We start from the raw sequence: 22306 nt of genomic DNA on the forward strand, positions 1-22306 counted from the left end.
GATTGAAGGGCTTGTCTACAAGGGGCAGCAATGGAGGTGTGATTTCTAAGGCGCACTAATGTGGTACACATTAGTTGGTCCGCATAGACCCTGCTAATGTGCTTTAACATAGTGCTGTTTGACACCACACTCGGGAACATTACAAAGAGATTACTTGTTACACTGTTTACTATTGTCATGAGTAATGTACATAATATGCAGTATTACAGTATGTACAAAGAGGCAGGCCCGAAATGCCCTCGTATGACAAGTGCAATAAGAAAGGGCCACAGCACACCAGCTGCTTAGGTTCTGGCATTACAAAAAAAATTATACTTCGCACTTATAACCCAGGGTCTTAAAATGGTTTATAAGCACTGCTTAACAAATCCTCATCACCCCCTTTCCATGTATTATTACTCCCATTTAACAAATGGGGAAACTGAGGCAGAGAACATTTAAGTGACTTGTCCAAGGTCACTCAAGAAGCCTGAGGCCCATTAGAACACAAATCTGCATCTCAGTCCAGTCTAAGACACAAGCTCATTCTTACGGTTAAAAAGCAAAGGGAATTTAGGATTTGCCTATTAATTCACTGTCCTAAATCAAGGCTAAAGGATATTTTTTGAGTGTGACAAGCTAATTCCTGATAATTGCAGCCATACAACCAGACAAAGCAGGCAGCAGCTGACCTAAGGCCAAGTTAGGAGGAAGTTCTGAGGCAGTGAGTGACGCAGTTCAGTACCAGTTCTGTATGATTAGATGACACATTCTTTCTCTAAAGCTGTTTAGAGGCGGGCATGGAGTTTCTATTGTAATCAGATGAAAGTTCAGGAAGGATTGGATTTGTAAGAGTTTGTGTGAAGCAAAGTTTTGTTTTGTTTTTTAAATAGTTACTGATGTTAAGGAAATTGTTTTTTATGCCTATAATCCCAGCTGATCAGAGACGACGAAGAGTAGGGACAGTTTTTCTTACCATATTGAGAAGAGAGGTGGGGAGGGGAGAGAAGGCCTGATCTTTAGGGTTTTAAAGAACTGCTGTCTTTGGTATTGAAATCAAAGCCAGCTTCCGTATGGGGTCCTGATTTTCAGAATTGCTGAGCCCCCCGCACTCCAAACGAAGTCAGTGGTAACTGCATGTGCCCTGCTTCTCTGAAAATCAACCCTGTGAATTTCTTTTAAGAAATGCTCACAGGAAGCTCTAAAACAAGTGGAGGAGAGAATTAAAATGAGCAGGAATTCAAGCAACCTGCCCCTCCTATCCTTTTGTATTCTGATATTGACTAGGTGTTAGCAGCCCCGGCAGTTGGGATATTAAATATCACAGGGCAGTGTTTGAATATTATAAAGCCCTGGGTCAGTGTGTGACTGATTTAAATAAAGTTAATAATGCTTAAAAAGAGGTCTAGGGAGGGGACACTGGCTCCATTTTAGCAATAAATAGTAAACTCAACTTAGCCCTTCTCAGCAGCCATATTTGCTGCGTAGATGCAGCTGGGCTGCAGAGCGAGGCATTTGACTTGGAGTGCCCTTAACATGACATTTACCGCAACATGCACTGTGCTATCTCCAGTAGATCTCCCACGGGGAAATTTATCAAACAGATACGGGTCAGAGGGTTCAGGTAGCTACAGTAGTTAGGGTGTGGTGTGGGTGTTTGGTATCCAAGAGAATTGGAGGTGAGCATAGAAATAAATACTGTAAAGGAAACGAAGGTGATTGAAAAGCCCTATTTATAAAGTAGTCCTGCGCCTTCCTGAGGAGGTAGAGGCGCTGATTAATGCAGCTGCAAAATCTTTTTAACTTCACACTACAGTATACACCTATTTTAGTTATCTGAGATATGCTCTGCGTGCTCCACTTCCTATCATGATCTGGATTGGTTTATGTTCTACAACTCTGTTTTCTTTAATCCGCAGTTAAAGAGAACTGTAATCCACTCTCCTGAAAATCAGTGGCCGCTCTCCCAGAAGCCTGAGTGAGACTTTGATGAAAGGCTTGTCAATGCAGTGAGACTGAATAGTGATAGATAACACAGACATTCATTTAGAATATGGCAGGAGCATTACCATTCAGTTATAAAAGCAGCCCTACCCCCATTCTGAAGGTCATGAGGAAGTGACAGTACTGATCTTACAGTGAAACTTTAGCACCATTTATAGCCAGGGCAATTTCCCCAGCAGAAAGATATACCCTCCCCAGAGTGCAAGAATGGAGACCGTGTATAGAGCATATTCACAGTGCTAAGACTTGACTTTCAGGTCCACAGCAAACATTGCAATCTACAGAGGCAATAACACCAGTAGGTTATCACAACATAGCTTAAAATCAAATATTTTACAGTGATGGCTGGAGGACTAGTAGAGCCCAAGGCACAGCTGGTATTTTACAGTAAGTCTGCGCCTACTGACTCTGGAGATTTAAGGCACAAATGACAGCACCTGGGAGAACTGAAATGCTTGGGTCAGATTTTGGTAGCAGAAAGAGAACTAATCTTTTCCTTCTGCCCACACCCCACACCCAAAGCTACTCCAATCCCACCAGCTGCCTGCATTTGCTACTCGTTAGTTGCCAACACCTCATTAGTGTTTGTTACCTAAATTAATTACCTTTTCTGTTACAGGTTGTTCACATGCTAAAACTTTAAAGTATTTAAACCAGTTCTTTGGTAGTTAGAGCCACTGCTCTTGAATGAAGATGAACAAGAAACAGTCTAGGAAGGCAACAAGAGCATACTTGCTTATTTTTACTAACTTGTTGAGCTGAACTGATTTGAATGTGATTACATACAACCCCACACATCCCCTGGCCCTATAATAGCTGTGTCATTCCACTGTATCTGAACATGTATTTGTACAATACTGTGCTAAGTTTGGTGGCTCTCCAGAGTTTCTAACTATTTTCACTCATTCTTCTGTGGTTTGTCACCTTCTCCAATATGGCAAAGAAGGGCCCATACCTGCATGATAGGTTCTGGGACTAGTGCTGAGAAAAGGTTGTGGCGCAGCATTTTAGCACCAAGGCCACACAGAGTCAGTGGGAGAGCTCAGATTAGCTCTCGAGGTGATGACCTGACTCACAACCTTCTGCTTATTCCGCCAAACCCCACCATTTTACAACCTCCAAGCTCCCCCCCATTGCTGTCTAAAGCCTCCCCACTGACCACTAGGTTCTTTTCTGGTGCATTAGAGCTTACAGATGTTTTCTTCTGTTATTAAGGCTCTTATAAGAGCTTTGGATAACATTGCTGCACTGTGTGTGCAGATGGCTAAAGCTTCATATTGTGTGTTATATGAAGAGTTTATAGAAATTGGAGCTAGAAGAGACCTGTTACATCAGCTAGTCCTTTCCTATCTAGCAGCGCATAACACTTCAAGGAGCAGATTTACTAGTGGTTTGTCCAGGCTAGTTTTAAATGTCTCGAGCAATGAGGTTTCTACCACTACCCTTGGGAAATTATGCCACAATCACCTAGATAAAAAAAGATGGCTCCACAAAGTCTCATCTTCCCCCAAAAGGGAGGCATGTCTGTAAATAACAGGCCAGGTAAGGAATTTGCCATAGGGTAGCAGAATAGTCCTGTCTCTCCCACTACTAAACACTCTCTCCCCCATAAAAAGGCCCACAACTGCCTGAGTGCAGCTTCTTATGCACCTGAAGGCTCCCTCCGTTGACTGCACCCACTCATTCACAGCTGGGTGACTGACAGACTGATTAGGGATTTTGGCTGGTTGCAGCTTTTTTAAAGGGGCAATTCACAGGCCCTTCAGTTGAGTTCCTAAGGGACTGATCTTTTACTATGTATAGACAAAACCCAAGGATGCTGTATAATAGATCTGTGTGTGATGCCATGCCGGTCACTTGTTGTTGGGAGGTACTATCTGTACATTTAGGGGAGACAAAAATCTCCTCACTTCCACTTCCATTCCACCTCCTTTTGATCTCACCTAAACTGTTCTCACAAGCACATTCTTGGAGAAAAGAGGCAGCAATCATTTTAATGTGGCCAGTACTGCTTTATCTAGAGGGGAATGGGAAATAAATACAACTCTGTATCTGTACAACCCTAGAACCCCCTCCCTAAGGAACGGAAGAGTTTCCATAATACTACAGGCCAATAGCATTTGTTTAACTAGCAGACATGCAACAGTAAATTTCCTCTCTGGCTCTCTAAAGGGACTGGGTCCTCTGGTAACAAGGACAGTTTTGATCACAGTTGAGTTAACTTCTCAATGACCATTATCTTTTAGTAGCCAGGGCTTTCTGGAGACCTTCTATTCTCCTGTTGGCAGAGATCTCTCTGTGGTATGTCTGTTGTCCCCTTGCACATTACCAGCAGAGGATATTTTGACAGGAAGGGAAATCCCACATAACAAACCATCTGTTCTTAACTTAGGGCATTTTCCCTTTAACTCTTTCACCCCAACGTTTCCTCCCCCCATTATAAGCTTGAGTTTGAAACTCTCTCTTGGTGTGGATCTAGGCTGAAAGGAAATGCCTTGAAACCATTCTTTACTATTGAAAATGCCAGCACTAGTCTCTGTGTGCATTTTTAACCCTCTCTTAGCTTTTTCTTTAACTCATAATTTCTTTCATTGCCTTCACTTGCTTTTACTCATTATACCCTAAGTTGTCTGTCTGATAAGGATTGGTAGAAAAAATTCTCACTCCGTTCTCAGGGCCCAGTCACGTTAACACCGGGTTGCAAGTCCTTCAGTAAAAGAAGCAAGGCTCAAAATCTTGATGACCCCTCTCAACCCCCAAATTTTCCCCTGTGAAATGATCTTGGGGAGCCTTTAAAGGTAAAACTCTGAAAAGAGAAATGAGAGAACCCACTGTTAGAACCCATGTATGTGGGCTTAAGGGAGACAGTGTGGCCTAGTGGTTAGCACAGCTGAACTAGACTAAGAGCCCTGGGTTATATTCCCAGTTTTGCTCCTGACTCTGTGTGACCTTGGATAAATCACTTAACCTTTCTATGTCTCTGCCTCCACAGCCGTAAAGTTCACTTAATGTTTCTTGCCTTTGTAACATGCTCTCCTGAGTCCCAGTCCAGTGCTCTATCCACTAAGCCACATTCCCTCCCATAGTACATGCTTTGGGCCTTTGAAAAATCTCCCCATGAATGATTCTGAGTGGCAAGAATCAGTGTGATGTGACCGAATACATAATGTTCTCACTTGTCGTCACTGGAATGATAGGACAAGGATCTTATATTTTCTCTCGATTAGTTTGTGCTTTTTGGCAGCTGTTTCCACCCAGTTTGACAGGTAGAAAAACAGCTGTTCATGTTCTTATTTTCCTCGAGCTATTTGTGCACAGGAACTTTGATGCTTCAAGACTTCTGCTGAAGTGTGTTTCCCATCCTCATCTTTGCCAAAGATATTCTTGTTCTGTTGCATTTTAAAGCATTTTTTCCACGGTACCTCTATAACAATATCATCCTGGCATCCAGTGAATTCAGACTACCACTGGCATCAGCAGTGAATCGCCTATGTAACATGGTGTGCAGGGGCCCTTAATGAACTTAAGTTTGCAGGCACAGATAGTTGGGAATGCACCACATATTATCTATTCCTGTAATCCTATTCTTAGAGAATCCCTAAGAAATTGCCGTAGGTGCATAAAGGACAACTTGGTTGGCTAAAAACAATGAAAGAGTCAGAATCACAGTACTTGGGTTTATTCATTCAGTAAGTCAGCCACCAAAAGACCCCCTGTCAATCATGTTATTCCTCAATTTGTAATAACTCCAGAATCTAAACCACTGCAGCGCCAGACAACTGTCAATATGTAGAGAGATGCAATTAAAGGTTTGACAGACGCATAAAAAGGGGAAATCTGAACATGAAACCTGAATAAACTGCCAGGCATGGGAAAATTCCCTTATCGTCCTTTCCACGATGACATCATCACAATCTTGGGCAGTGAGAACCCAGAGAGATGTCACACTAACCCTGGGCTAGGCTGTGCAAGATGCACCAGCCCAGATGAAGGAGAGCCACCTGGCCCCAGAGGCTGAGCCGGGGAGGAATCCTACCTTGAGTTCCCCGGCACACAGGAGGAGAGCACCTACTTTTACAGTCTGCAGCAGGTGCCACATGCTCTCCTGGTGCACTGATTCCACTCTGGAGACAGATGCAGGGGGCCGTGCCATGACTCTAGTCCTGCCTCATCCCCCTGAGCTGGACTGTGTCCCTGATGGTGCCGGTGGAGCACAGAGATTGTAATTGTGGTTGTCCCTTATACAGACTATGCAATGGGAGTGATGTCGCCTTCCCCCTTCCCCACTCTATCCACAGACACAGCTTGATCTATTTCTATAGTACACACTTTTTTCTGTTATTACTTTATGAGGCATTTTTCTCTTCTGTAACCACAAGGGATTTTGACGTGAGAGTTCATTTTACCCAGGCACTAGTTTTTTGGGCCGAATTCACCCATGGTGTAGCTTCTGTGAAGTCCATGGTACTGCAATCCGGGGTGAATTTGGCCCCAGGTGTTTAGGTGCTATGTATCAGGGTCTAATCCCATAAGGTTCTGGGTGCTCTCATCTCCCCCTGGCCTCAACAGGAGTTGAGGGTGCTCAGCACCTTGCAGGATTAGTCCTAGCACATTCACAAGATTTAATTTGCTTCAGTGATTAGTAATGGCTGAAAACCACAAGGGCAAAATATAAAGCAGTTAATGTAGGCAGCAGCGTGCTATTTAATTCACAGATGATTTCACCACCCTCTTCCTGTTACAAGTAAGATTTTCAAGCAATAGCAATGCAGGGCAAAGTCATTACTTGGCTTTTTAAATCTGGGAACCGAACACCAGATCATTAAGCCAGGCATCCAGCAGCCATAAAATAACATCTAAGCATCGGAGGCTATTTTTAGCAGTTGAAGACTAAAACAATATGACTAGATGCTGACAGTTCAAATGTAGGACACCCATGCGAAGCAGGACTTACGTGGCCCCTAGACCTTGTACTTTGACTTCAGTTGGAGTGGAGTTGGGCCAGTGCTGAGCATTTCTGAAAATCCCACTGATAGCAAGTCCTGACTGCTGCCCTGAGCAGCTTCAAAGCCACCCACACACTAGGCTGAGAAATATGGAACAAGACGCCACTCTTAGTAGATGGTTACACCCAGCCAGGTGGAAATCATGGATGTCATTACAAGACGAGGGGGTTGCCCCAAAACTTCACATCGGGACTGGTGTGCGCACGCATTTTACACATAAAAGTTCTGCACTCATCTACAAAAAGGGGCAGCCTAGAGCCTGACCTATGCTGCCTTTGGATTCCTCCATGCTGGGGCTGGAGCAACCCACTGCTCCCTAGGTAGGGACAGAGTCTGGCCCACGTGGTGCTAGATCCACTTGTATCAGTTAATTTTATCTGTTCTTCCTGCTCCATGGCACTCAAGGGAATGCGCGGGTGCTAGAAAATCAGACGATTCACGGAAGTCATAAGCACCTGTTAGGTTTAATGTTTTTAATCATTAAGGCATTTCATTTTAGTACCTAGAAATGAGAAGCTTTGAAAATCAGGCCGTTAATGACAAACTATTAGCATTACTGGTTTCCTACGGTTACTTGTGTAGAAATTAGGTGAAGAGAGGGAAATGAATTGAACAGGGGAAGAGGTAGCCTGGTGTGTGAGCTGTATGCTAGGCTTCAGATGTCAAGTCCAACTTCTTTGTGCCTTTAAATCAGTCTCTTCTACAGCACGATCACTTGTGCAACTGTTTCACAATAATGTCCACTGCTTCCGCGAGGTTGTTCACATATCCATCTGCCTTCACTTCCGGGTGTTGCTCATCACAAGGCCTGCAGAGGAGAGAGTAGGGTGACACTGATAGAAGTGGGAGTGGATGTTCCATAAACAGGCACATAAAAATGAATTATGGTTTCTCAGAAATACATGAAGAGAAGGGCAGATGTTAAGTTTTGTTACAATGCAATTATCCATTAGTCTGGTAAGTACTCCCATGAAACCTTTATAATATTGCCAATGACACACATCAGGTTTGGAATATTTGTTGGATGACACTTGTCTATCGTTAGAACTACAGTAGAATCTACTCAATCATTTCTCTGATAAATGCCAAACCCGCTTAATTGTGATAATTAGCAAGGATGCCTCTCAGCGACTCAAGACACAGATAACAGCACAGCCAGTCAATCTAAATGTCACATCTAATGTAGAGGTGGGCGAAATTTTTCTCCCAAAACTTTTTTTCAGCAAAAAATGCAGCTTCCGTGACACCAAAATATTTTGCAATTTTGTGCTAAATTCACCAAATTGTTTTGATTGAAAAAACCCTAAAAAAAAAAACCCCTAACCTCCGAAAAATATTAAAACATGTATGTTTTGACATTTTTGAAACAAAACATTTAGATTTTTTTTTCCAAATTTCTTTTCATTGTATTTTTTTTAAATTAAAAATGTAACAAAAGCTTGAAAATGAAATGAAATGTTCTGTTTCACCCAAAAGATTTCTTTTACTTTTTGATTCACTGAACGTTTTGAAAAAAACTGTTTTCAGGTTGACCGGAAACAATTTTAATGTTTTGATTTGTTAGAATGGCCAGCAAACTGAAAAATCTGTTATTTGCGTAGCTCTAGTTTGAGGGCCTCCACAAGCTTTTTCATGGCACCGAAAAGTGTGAGCTGGTGTTCCTTCTCACATGCTTCCCAGTGTGCAGCTATTAGTTTTCTTTAGTGTCCTTCCATTATGGCGGATAAATCAATCAATCTCATCCTAGTTTACTTCTGAATATGTTTTGCTGTTGTTACTAGAATTATTTGTATTATGGCAGGGCCTACAGGACCCAACCAAAATGAGGTTGCATTATGCTAGGCACTGTACAAACAGAGTAGGAGACAGTCCATGCCTTGAAGAACTTACATTCTAAACAGACAAAGGATGGAGAGAAAACACTAAGGCACAGAGAGGTGGAGTCACTCCCCCTAAGGTCACAGAATTCTTCCTCTGAGGAGAAATGCCAAACTGTCCCCACTCTCTTTCTCTTTATTGCGTCTGGGAGGTAGCTCTTTCCCTATGCTTCCACTATCATCTGCATTAGCTCTCTGCACCTAATTAATCTCATGTGATGCTCTTCAAATCCCATGAGAAAGCCCCATCTCTCTTCTCTGGCTGAAGATAACACCAAGTCCTCACTCTAATAATAAATAGCAATAATAATTGGCTCTTAAATAGAAAGTTTTCAATCTGCAGCTCTTAAAGCACTTCACAGAATAGGTCAGTACCATCACCCCCATATTACAGATGGGGAAACAGAGTCACCGAGAGGCAAAGTGACTTGCCCAAGGTGAGTCACTAGACCAGTGGCAGAGCCAGGGACAAATCTGTGTGCTAACTCTGACATTTTCCCCAAGCTCAATCATTTTTCCTGAAGTTTTGCCTTCATATTCTTTTTCCCCTCTTTTTGCCACCATCTCTACAGATCTTAGCTGTGTGTTATATTCTACATATCTTTCACGAATCTACACGGACAGATGATTTGGCTGGGGAATATTCTGTGATACCTTGTATGGATGATGGTCTATATAGTTAACTACTTAGCCAAAATGAATGCATTGTATCTTAGATAGCACTTTATCTATATCAGCAAGAGCTTTTAGAAATTGCATGCCTCTGATTTTATAAAGTTTATGAGCATTTCAGTTTACTATTACAGAAAAGAATTAATTCTTGGCCTGGAAAAATGAGTGGGCTCTATGTAGTTTCAGTTGGTGGGGGACTAAGGGTTTACCCTGAATGTGTCAACATTATGCCTGTTGGGCTGAGTTATGAATCAGAAAATACATGGATTTTATTCTTAATGGCTTCCCTCCAAGATCCTTGAAAAGAGACGAGAGCTTAGTTGTCCAGCTCTCTTCCCTCTCAGTTCCCTATTTTCTTCTGTAAAGGGCAACACTTTATTTAGTGAGGGTTATTGTCTTAATGGGGGAAGATGCATTTCCCATCGGATGTCTGGTAGCCATGGAGATTATTATTATTTGTGATGTGGAGAATTTGGTGGGTACTTGTCAGTACGAGTCCCAAATTATTTTTCAGTTTTTGAACTAGGGCTCCCTGGAGCCCTTTTCCTGCTGTTCATTTTTCAGAAGTTCTCAGAGTTTTTGAGTACATGAATTCCTTACAAAGGAGCTGGGAATAGCCTCTTTCAGTAGCCCGTGCTGGTTGAGATTTCATTTGTCAGAAGGTTACAAAGGCCAACATGCAGCTAGCGGAAAAATATTACTTTGCTATTTGGTTTTGTTTGTGAGATCGACAAAGCAACCTGCAAAACAAAGGAAATAGCCACATGAAGCAGATTGTACTTTGGTATCAACTGTAACAGAAATATCTGATCTAAAATGTAGAAGATTAGTGCATGACTCAGTGCTTCAGTCTCCTAGTTCTGCTTTGTTACAGTGTCGTGGTGCAATAATAATAGTGATGATGATGGCAGCTTCATTTATTAGGTTTTCCTAACCCAAATAAGCATTCACGTCACACATGGGACAGCAGCTTATAAAATATAACGGACTAAAACGGGCAAAATCCAAAAAATATAAAACCACTAAAAATTAAATAAAGACTTCAGTTCTGTCCTGCTATCCATACTCACCCACTGACTTCAATGGGAGTTTTGCCCAAGGAAAGATATGTATCTTTATTTCACTTCATATGATACAAGCAGATACCTCTTTCCGAACCGGAAATCAAACTGTACAGAAAGTTCATTTGCATCCTGAGTAGATATTCAGAGTGTAAAAAAACAAGACCTCTTTCCATTTTACACATTAAAATATGCTCCTTTTCTCACGTTCACAGAAAAAAATACCAGTATGTAAGAATTGTTCAGAAAAAGAAAAACTTTTACAGGAATTTTCAAGTAAACTGTATTCTCTGAGCTAGAAAAAAATAAAAAATAAATAAGAAATGCTTAGCTGAACTAACACTCCAGTGATGATCTATCTGTAACATAAGGTTCTGTACCCTTGACTGATCAAGGTAATGCTGTGTGTGTGTTTTGGAGGAGGGCAAGCTAGGCTTACAGCCTGAATACTGGAATACTAATTGCAGATACGCTACTGTTCGGGGTTAACCAATTTAAAGATGTCCCTGATGTACAAAGACATTGCAGTACCACCAAAGATGATTGAAAATCCGTCCATAGGCGACTTCTCCAATTCTGAAGAATTTTCAAGGGGAGGCTGGGTACCTCAGACAGCTAAAGCTACCCAAGCTAAGTCTCATACTATTAGCAGTGCTAGAAAACCACTAATGTGCTGTTTGCTAGGAAGTGGTTGAAATAGACTAACAATACTCTAAAATAATTGCATCTCTTTAGAAAAACTGCACAAATGGGTTCTGAATTAATTGACTGCTAAGTCATTATGTTGGTCAATCATTTATTATTTTATAAAAGCTAATTATATTCAGCAAACAAAAGAATATGTACAATAAGATGCAATTGTGTTTCTGACACAAGCAGCAAGCGGTTGAGAAGGTCAGACTGTTTTTACTTGGTCAGCCCAGCTCTCAGATGACAGGGTTTGCTTTCAACACTCTAGTCCCAGGTAATGTATTTATTTTGTACACCTATCCAAGTACCATGTGGACACATTACATAGATTAACAGATTGTGAGAATGAGAGAGTTGCACAGCTGGGGACCTTCCACTACACAGGGTGATTTCACATGTGCTGATTTGCTTGAGGAAAACCTTTTAGGGGTGGAAAAATTAACAAGAGGCATGATTTAATATCAGGTGACTGTCAGTGCCAATGATGGACTCTGAAAGCAATGTCTGGAAAAGGTGTGAGCGAGCACAACATACGCCAGAGCACTGCAAGCTTTCCCAGACAGCTCTGCTAATGTACTCCCCGTCCACATCTGCAGCACCCTTCCCATTTATCCCAGCCTGACCATTTCTATTCTGTTTTGCAGACAAATAACTGACAGGACTAAAACGATCTATTTGGTACCCATTCTGGATGTGAACTCAGGATGGCAATTGGCTTTCTGTACAATGCAAACTCTGGTTAGGAGAGATCTTTGCAATATGTTACTTGTATTGTATAAAATAAAACACAGATAGATGGATATGTATTTCTCCTATTCAGGAGAAATTCCCATTGAAGTCAATGGGACGTAAGCAGGTGCTTGAAGTTAAGCAGGTGCTTATGTGCTTTGCTGTATCTGTACAGCACCTAGCACAATAGGGTCCTGGCCCATGACTAGAGTGCCAAGGTGCTACGATAATAGCAATAAATTATAATCTCTTTGGGTCAGAGGCTGTCTCTTTGTTCTGTGTTTATACAGCACCTGGCACAACAGAGTCCAGGGCTGTGACTAGAGCTCCTCAATACAAGTAATAAATGGTAACAAATAGTAACTACAGCAACAAGAGGTTCAGAGGGTTTATTTATTTTCAACTGGTTTAACATTTTGGGATTTTGCTTGTTTTGTTTCATTGTACTTTTGAAGTTGCTTCATGGTGACCTTCGTTACGTGAGGGGAAACTAATAAATAAAATAGTAATTTATATTCTTATTATTGCACCATGACTCCCTAGTGAAGCAGAACAAGGAATCTTGAACAAACAGTCCAGCTCCATCCCCTTCTGCTAATTGTAAAATGGGAAATTTCTAGTACTGTTGACATCAACACACAAGCTGGCCATTTTCTCCAGCTTGCAGACAGCCTTGTAGATCTCAAAAGCCAAGCATACCATCATGGTTTTCCCCTAGTTTAATACTGGCCATTGTAGTTTTCTGTCCAATGGAATCTTAAACAATAGCACTAAAAAGCTCATGACAAGGGTAACATTTTCAAAAGCGTGTAAGTGATTTAGGAGCCCAAGTTCCATTTTCAAAAGTGATGTTGGCAGAGCCAGATTTACAAAAGTATTTAGATGCCAAGAGAAGCAGATAGGCACCAAATAGAATGTACAAAAGCACCTATGTGAATTAGGTGCCTAACTCCCCTTGAGTTTCAATGGGAGTTACGTGCTGAACCTGCTCAGGCACTTCTGGAAATCCCACTAGGTAGCTATCTGCCTCTGTAGGCGCATAGATACCTTTCAAAACCCAGCCCTTCAGAGCTCATGTCTCACTGACTACCTACATCTTTAGCTACTTAAATACCTTTGAAATGTGACCCTAAGTCACTTTGGCAGTGAATTAAACTGAATCAAATTAAGGCCACTTCCATTCTGAATAAGAGAATCCATACAGGGGTTTAATGTGGTTTAACGAATCCACTTTAAAAGTTAATTTGGATTACTTTTCTGAGTGTTCCCGTGAAGACAAGCCCCAAGTGGCCGGGACAAGGACTGAATCAGTACCGAAAGTGAACTACCCTCTGAGCTGTACAGATTGTCCTTCCCAGGTTGTGTAACGTACCTGTTGAGGCTGAACAGAGAAGCTCATTCTCCAGGACTATCAATCTGTCATACTTCATGAGGCAGTGGACATTGCCACAGGTTCTCTGCCCATTGTCCCCACTGGCTCCTTCCTACTTCACCTTTGACCTTGCTCCATCCTCCCCATTTTCTTTTCTGCTTTTAGTAAAGTTTGATACCTTTGTACCCCCACTCAGCGCCCTCTGCACCTGAGGGGGAGACCATTGCTGTTCCCACTGATGGTTCTTGTAAGGAGTCTCCCCTCCCTCCATTGAGGTCCAAAAGACTGGCACCTTTCATGAGCACTAAATTCTGCTTAGAGAAGGAGCGTTCTCATTTAAATTACAGAAACATGTACATTTACCTCCAGAGTAACAGCCAATACTGATGCAGTCTTTAGGGACAACAAAGCTGGAGAGGATGGCTTAGTACTCCAAGCCTCAGCTGTGAAATACCTAGAACTAGAACCACGGCTTCAAAGTCCCTGCAGCAGTGACTGAGCCTTTCATTCCTCTCAGGCAGGTAAACTGGGCTCCCAGTTTGTTTACAACATCATGACTGCTTGGTCTCAGTGTATAGCTAGCACTCTTGCCATGCAGGGAATTCTCATTGACATCAGTAGGAGTTCCCTTGTGGAATGAGCGATGACACACCAGCCAATCCTGCAGCCCGGCTGCTGTCAAACTCCTGTTGAAGTTACCCCCTCTACGTTAGAATATTGTTGCTTAACTTTCCCCCTGTTGCTATTGCTCCACCACTCTGGAAGTGCTAGTGGAGACAGTGGTTCTGGCATGTGCTGGCGTATTAAGCACTATTGTCTAACCCTACACAGAACAAGCCTACACAACCTGACGATACACATGCTGGTGGCTATAGGAGCCTTGTATACAACAGTACTTGACTGTTAATACCACTGGCGAAGCTACAAGAGTGGGACATTTTAGGATACAAGGTTTATGGGAGTTTTGCCTAATTTTGCTCCAGTGTATAAAAAGAACAGTGCAAGACGCTCCTGAAAAGCTGTCTACAGCTTGCAGTTGGTGGGTTTGGAGAACTTTAGTAATGTCCAGGCACGAGACATTTTCCCACTGTCTTTTCTCAAGTACTCATGAAGAGTGAAATTCATGCTCTATGCATATGGCCAGCATAAGGCTTATGTGCCACTTAAATGTTATTTTGTGAGCTTAGATGGGACTTAGTGGTGCGTGGGCCTTGTGCTGGCCCTCTGCACAGAAGGTGAATGTCACCCCAAGTGAATATGTTGTTTAAAAGGCCAGTTTGTAATTATCAGAACATCACATCATATGATTGTATTGTATCACACCAAATACAATCAAACAGATCCTGACTCGGTTATCACTCATGAGTATCAAAGGACTAGGCACTATGTTCTCCAAGGAACCATTTCTCATTTTCACTATTTTAAAAAGTCAACTGCCAGAGCATTGAATGCTTTGATCCTTTCACATCTCTCAGGCTAAACTGGGTCTATCTAGATCAATACTTGGAAGTGAGGTAGCTAGGGAATACTAGGATAGTTCAGAAAATAGTGGTGATGATTTCAACTACTCTTCATACTGAATCAATAGATATGGCCTATCATGGTATTAGGGGTACCTGCTAACAGAGGTGACCTCTTTCAGATAAAATGTAAAACCAAAGTCCTGATCACCTGTGGTCATTAAAGGTCACCTGGCAACTTTTACAGGAGTAAAAGTCATGCTGTCTGGGGTGGCTCACAACTGTGAGTGCCTATCTCAGGACAGACTGTCAGAAAACAAGGGCAGACATCCCAACTGGTCGGGTATGTTCTATAATTAGATTTCACCAAGCCAGTGACAAATGTGTACTCCTGGATCACTGTAACAGTCTTCCTATGGAGTCACAGACAGACCCCTTTGACTCCCCAGCCTATCTTGCCACCCAGACTAACTGAACTTTGTGATACAATGCTACTTACACCTAAAATCACACCACATCAGGTTTCTCCCAGTCCCAAGAGAGCAGTCACTTACCCCACATCAATTGGTACTCCAGATTTTACACCAAAGACAATGTTGTAATGCAATGCAGCCAATTCTACAATAAACTAACTAAAGATTTATTAGCTAAGAAACAGAATGAGAGTTAATGAGAGGTTAAAGCAGGTAAAATCTATGTACAAGTGAGTCACAGTCTATAATTCCAAATGGTGACAGAGATGTAGTAATCTGTCAGTTTCCTAAAAGTCTCTCAGGGCTACCCAGAATAACTCTGGGGATCTCTGTCTTCTCATGCAGTCATTTTGCCTTGTTAGAATCCGAACAGTCCAGAGATCAAGGATCTTTCTTTGAATCCATATTTATAGTATCTTCACTCAGAAAGTAAGCTGGCAGTGTCTCTACCCATGTGGGCTTTTCTTTTGGTGGGAGTGAGGAATGCAATTTGAGTCTCTGACCTCAGGTCATCACCACAATGCATAGCTGTGGTGAATGAAGTGATCCAGGTATTATTTGCACATTAGTATGTAATGTGCTTTGGGATTCTCTGAAATGAATACAGCTATATACATATGAGATATTATACATTTAAGAGGATGTTTTGGGGGACTGGATAATAGACTATTCATATGCAATGGACACTTTCAGTGTAACTACTGCCCCCCCCTCCCCCCAAATGATTCTTGTCCATTATTACTTTAGGATCGGCTAATGTGTACCTTTGTACGTGTGGTTCCAGGTGAGTGTCTGGTTTTGGTGGGGGTGAACCCCTAAACACATAATCATAAGGAACCATTTATCAGAAAGGACCCCAAGTCTTAGAATGTACGTTAACCAGAATGTTATTAGATCATGTAGGCAGTTTGAGAAGTTGATAGCAACCCCCCTGCATAAGTACAAGTGGGTTACTTCACACTGTATACACAGTGATCATACAACTCTGCACTAGAGAAACTAACATGCTGGTTGGAATGTCTTTTTTAAGTACTTTGCTTGTATTACTCTTTAACAAACATACGAAGAATGAAATGGGAACAGCTGAGCTGAAGCACTATGTGGATAAAATATAAAAGGCTTAACACATGAGAGTGTAAACTGAGACAGTTGACATGGATTGCCATGGCCACAGGGATGAAAATAGTTAGATTATTCAGATCAACCTCAACTAGACCAGCAGAAACTTGACTTCAGAGAATAGGAGCAGATGGTAACCAACTAACACATGATTGACATGATGGATTAAAATTAGCTACTTGCACTGTTCCTTAAAAATAGGGGTGTGAAGGAAAACAGCATGCAGGGCCAAAGAAAGGTACAGATGTTAATGTGAACATGACAAATGATCTTGCATTCCAGTGTACAATGCTGAAGTCATTTGGCAAATCTAATCTGTAACAATATGTGTCCCCCTGTCATTGACCTTTTCTGCAATATAGCACTGTGAGAGCTAAACATCATTCCACACAACCTCCTTGCGTTTATACAGGGGAATCTCTTTGTGTCAGAGCACAGTTCCCACTTACTCGCTAATTAAACAGGATACACTCCCCCCACATAAAATTAGATTAAAAAGTCTAAAACCGTTTCTCTTGGCAATGTGTTCTTCAGGACTCTTACTGAACCTGTAAACGGCATCAGACACAGTTTAACAGGATTTTCTTTATTAGCAATGTAAACAGATACTGTTAACCTTTGCTAGTCTCTTTAGACAGAGGCAATAATTTTACTGAGTGCTACAAGAGAAACTCTTTTTTTAGTCCAACATGGGTAATTTAATTAGTTCAGCACTGCAAATCCAAATAAATCACTATGATGGACAGCACGTCGATGCATCGTTAGTAAATGTCTGTAGAGTATGTTTCTCTGACATTATAATTTGAGATGAACCAGCACCAAAACCACAGAACTGAGCTCCCAACTTTGAAGAGGTTTGAATCTGACTCTGAGCTTTGTAGCTGACCATTATCTCTATAATGGGCTGGGACCAAAACTCCAAATCTAAGCACCTTCGAGCTTTGGGGAACTACATAATCAGATCTGTGCAATGATCAAACATCAGACTGATGTGCAGAACTCCCTTTGAAGAGAGGAAGAATAGCCTGGTGGCTGACCCACTAGACTGGGACTCAGGAGAGCTGGATTCAATTCCTGACTGCCACAAAATTCCTGTGTGACTTTGGGCAAGTCAGTGAATCTCAGAATGCCTCAGTTTGCCATCCTTTCCCTGTCTTGCCTAGTCTAACTGTAAGCTTGTTGGGGCAGGGTACTGTCTCTAACTCTATAATTGCACATAGCCTACCACAATGGGTTTTCAACTTTAGGTGGGGCCCCAGGCCCTATCATAATACAAATAATAACCAAGAAAAAGCTTGGGTCTGTCTCTAATTATTAGATGCTTTCTTTTCTATTATTAGATTTTTTAATCAGAGATTAAGAAACACTTCCACAAAAAGATCTAACAATAAGGAATATCATAATGACACCCTCTATGGATGTGGTACTGGTAACTACCTCACTGCACTCTCTGTTTCTGGTAAATGCACTTGCAAGAGCAACAGAAAACAAGCCTGCACAAGAAGTCATCTATGTCATAGATTCCTAGCAACCTCCATCTCGCTTCTCTTACCTCCCAGAACAGCACACGCAGCTTAATTGTGTTTAATTGCATCTAATTTACATGCAAGAATCCATAAACAGGTTAAATTAACAGCCAAATTGTTTGCTAACATCTAGGGGAAATCTGTGGGTTTGCCTCTTAATTGTTCCATATCATGTGAAAAGGCTACAGTTTTAACAGAGCAGAAAAACAGACTAGGTAGAGTGTTTCTTCAGGAAACAAACCATCAAAATGCAGGAAAACAAATGGATTGAGAGGTTAGGGAAGTATTTTCTCCCGTAAATCAAAAAAAGAGACAAATCTTAGGAACTAGTTACCTAGATCTCTGCTTTCCTGCCTAGTTGGAAAGCATTTGCTGAGGCAAATAAGTTCACTTTTTAAACATACGCATGCTGAACAAGTTAAACTGAAGCACTATCAATGAGGAGTCCTTGTGGCACCTTAGAGACTAACAAATTTATTTGGGCATAAGCTTTCGTGGGCTAAAACCAACTTCATCAGATGCATGGAGTGGAAAATACAGGAGCAGGTATAAATACATGAAAGGATGGGGGTTGCCTTACCAAGTGTGAGGCCAGTCTAACGAGATAAATCTATTAACAGCAGGATACCAAGGGAGGAAAAATAACTTTTTTTTTTTGCACACACAACAAAACCACCAACCCAGGAACCAAACCCTGCAACAAAGCCCGGTGCCAACTCTGTCCACATATCTATTCAAGGGACACCATTATAGGACCTAGCCACATCAGCTACACCATCAGGGACTCATTCACCAGCACATCTATCAATGTGATATATGCCATCATGTGCCAGCAATGCCCCTCTGCCATGTACATTGGCCAAACCGGACAGTCTCTACGCAAAAGAATAAATGGACACAAATCTGACATCAGGAATCATAACATTCAAAAACAAGTAGGAGAACACTTCAATCTCTCTGGTCACTCAGTAACAGACCTAAAAGTGGCAATTCTTCAACAAAAAAAACTTCAAAAACAGACTCCAATGTGAAACTGCAGAACTGGAATTAATTTGCAAACTGGATACCATCTGATTAGGCCTGAATGAAGACTGGGAGTGGTTGGGTCATTACGCAACCTAAACCTAATTTCCCCAATACTAATTATTCCCTACTGTTACTCACCTTCTTGTCAACTGTCTGTAATGGGCCACTCTCATTATCACTTCAAAAGTTATTTTTCCTCCCTTGGTATCCTGCTGTTAATAGATTTATCTCGTTAGACTGGCCTCACACTTGGTAAGGCAACCCCCATCCTTTCATATATTTATACCTGCTCCTGTATTTTCCACTCCATGCATCTGAAGAAGTGGGTTCTAGCCCATGAAAGCTTATGCCCAAATAAATATGTTAATCTCTAAGGTGCCACAAGGACTCCTCATTGTTTTTGCTGATACAGACTAACACAGCTACCACTCTGAAACCTGAAGCACTATGCTCATTTGTTTGCTTCCTAGCCAGTTGGCTGCCTGGTGATGCTAAAGGGGGTGTCCTTGTGTATAAAACTCTAGAGATAATATTCGTTTAAAAAGAATGAGCTCAGTGAGGCCTAAAATTAGAACTGAGTGGGTGTGTTTCGGTGTCCAAACACACGCATGCATGCCACACCTCCCTTTGCTTTAGCCCTGTGGGCAGGAAGGGTGCTGAGGTATACTGAAATCCTTCGCTCTGAATTGAAGTACTTGAGAGAGCAGGATTATACTTCAGTGCTCCGCCTATTCACCAGAATGCAGCACAGGGTGGTGAGACATGGACATATGCACTTGTGAACAAACCCAGAGCCATAGTCCTGGATGGCAGGCAGCCCAGCAGCAAGGTTAGAATGCTATCAATGTTGCAGCTCCTTTGTTTTCCCTCAGGATGTGGGGAGAGGGTAGACAGACAGGTTTGGGATGCCAGGCTTGAATGACTGTGGCTGGACCTTGGGTCTGTCCAGTTCCTTGATGAACATATAAGAGGACATGAGGAAATTAAAAGCAGTTTATGTAATTGCTAAGACTAAAATCAGTGGGGAGAGAATCCTGCTCATGTTCCATCTACATGAAATTTAAGACCTATATTATTAAAAGATCTTTGAGTGCAATTTAGTTGTTTGGGAGGCAGGCCCAGTCCCTCCAACACCTGGGAAGTGCAGGTATTTCACAGCAATCTGAAGCAAACGAAGAAAAAAGAGCTAACAGGGCTAAGTCATGATACAATATAGTGGTGCCATGGTAGAATGTATGGCTTCCTCATGCCCTCCCTCAACCCTACCCCCTGCATATTAGGGTTCCTCTCAGCCAAAGGATTACCCACTGTCCCAATTTAGTAGCCGTTCTCCTACCCTCTCTGCTTCCTACCACATCTGAGAGCCACTTCATCTTCCCATGCTCCTGACTCGGTAACAGTGAAAGGAGGCACTCTGTTTTTTTTCCATCTAGTGTGCAGAATGAGGGGAAAGGAAGCTGACAGCTATGAAAGGGATAGGAATCCTTCAGAGGTTTCTCTGACAATGCAGAATGCCCTTACAGAGGACATGCTGCTGTGGCCTCTGCCCATTTGTATTCACAGACTGCTTCGGGCACAACCGTACCCTTCAAATGGAGTGCATTCAAAGCGCAGGGCTTTCCCTCAGGAATAACGTAAAAAACACAGCAAAAGGGAGAGGAGATGGTGATAAAAACTATTTGGGGGAAAGGGAGGAGGAGGATCAAGCAGGTCTTATTAGAAATCAAGGCGGAAAGCAGAGCACAGGCAAGATAAATCAGAAAACTAATCTCAATGGAGATCGTTTCTGAAAATCTTCTAAGGAACATTGAAAACACAAGATGATTTTGTAAGCGTTAGCAAGAAGGTGGGCAATGTGACACAGGACAGGAAGGAGTGTTTCCAGTAGTTAGAGCAGGGGACTGGAAGTCAGGACTCAGGTTCCATTTCTCGCTTTACTCCTGAATCACTGTTTGATTTCTGACAAGTAACTTCACCTCTTTGTGACTCAGCTTACCATCCTGTGAAACAGGTACCATAAAAACCTTCCCAGTCTCCCAATGGGTATTGTAAGGCTTAAATAAATATAATAAAATGATGGTGATAATGCCTTAAGCACCTATACAGGGTTTTTGTCTTCAAAGCACTTTACACACTTTATTTAATTAATTCATCCATCCTGATAACATCCCTGAGTGACAGTAAACAAATATCACCAGATGGAAAGTTTAAGGGACTTGCTCAAAACCAAAGAGAAAGTGTATCAGAGGATATCAGATTTATTCATTTATCTGAGTGTATCAGATCTGGGATAAATCCCAATTAATTAATGTTCATAAAGTTCACCTAGGGAAGTGGTGGACTCTCCACTCTTAGAGGTTTTTAAGGCCCAGCTTGACAAAGCCCTGGCTGGGATAATTTAGTTGGTGTTGTTCTTGCTTTGGGCAAGGGGTTGGACCAGATGACCTCCTGAGGTCTCTTCCAATCCTAATCTTCTATGATTCTACGAAGTGCTTTGAGACCCTTTGATGAAAAGAGCTATGTACCTTCAAAACGTTATATATACTACAGCAGTGGTTCTCAAAGCCGGGCCGCCGCTTGTTCAGGGAAAGCCCTTGGTGGGCCGGACTGGTTTTTTTACCTGCCGTGTCTGCAGGTTCGGCCGATCTCGGCTCCCACTGGCTGCAGTTCGCCGCTCCAGGCCAATGGGGGCTGCGGGAAGTGCGACCAGCATGTCCCTCGGCCCATGCTGCTTCCTGCAGCCCCCATTGGCCTAGAGTGGCGAACCGCGATGAGCTGAACCTGCAGACGCGGCAGGTAAACAAAAGGGCCCGGCCTGCCAGGGGCTTTCCCTGAACAAGCGGTGGACTGGCTTTGAGAACCATTGTACTACAGCAGGTTTCTTGCATCCTTGATTCCTGTAAAATTCACCAGTGTGTGCTCTTCCATTTCTAACATAGAGTAAGTTGGTCTTTTACAAAGAATAAGGACACATGAAAAGAAAAAGAAAAAAGAAAAGAAAAGAAAAGCTGTTGGCAAAATAAATCTAATTTGAAATCCTATCAATTTTCTTAGACAATTTCCTGCTTCCATCCTAACATTCTCAATGAATGGAGGTCCAGTGCTGCAAACCGAATGAGTTAGTACATCCCTGACTAGCAGTGGGAACTCAGACACAGAGAGCAGGAAACAAGACACAGAATAGTCTCTCTCATCTCTGGCCACTAAGGGCCTGATCCAATCCCCTTCAAGAAAATGGTAAGAATCCCATCAGGTACATCTATACTGGAAAAAGACCTGCAGGACTTGTGCTATGGGCTCAACATAGCAATG

At 42.2% G+C, this 22306-nt stretch overlaps 1 protein-coding gene across 1 annotated transcript in view; it reads right to left on the reverse strand.

Annotated features, from left to right (window-relative positions):
• Nucleotides 1-7434: 7434 nt before the first annotated feature.
• Nucleotides 7435-22306, reverse strand: part of LHPP (phospholysine phosphohistidine inorganic pyrophosphate phosphatase) — a 171133-nt gene continuing 156261 nt past the window's right edge. The window contains exon 7 of the mRNA XM_034777139.1: nucleotides 7435-7797. Within this exon, the coding sequence (XP_034633030.1) occupies nucleotides 7701-7797 (97 nt within the window). The 3' untranslated portion in view covers nucleotides 7435-7700. The remainder of the gene's footprint in view (nucleotides 7798-22306) is intronic.

This window comes from Trachemys scripta, chromosome 7, assembly GCF_013100865.1.
Source record: "Trachemys scripta elegans isolate TJP31775 chromosome 7, CAS_Tse_1.0, whole genome shotgun sequence".
NCBI lineage: Eukaryota > Metazoa > Chordata > Testudines > Emydidae > Trachemys > Trachemys scripta.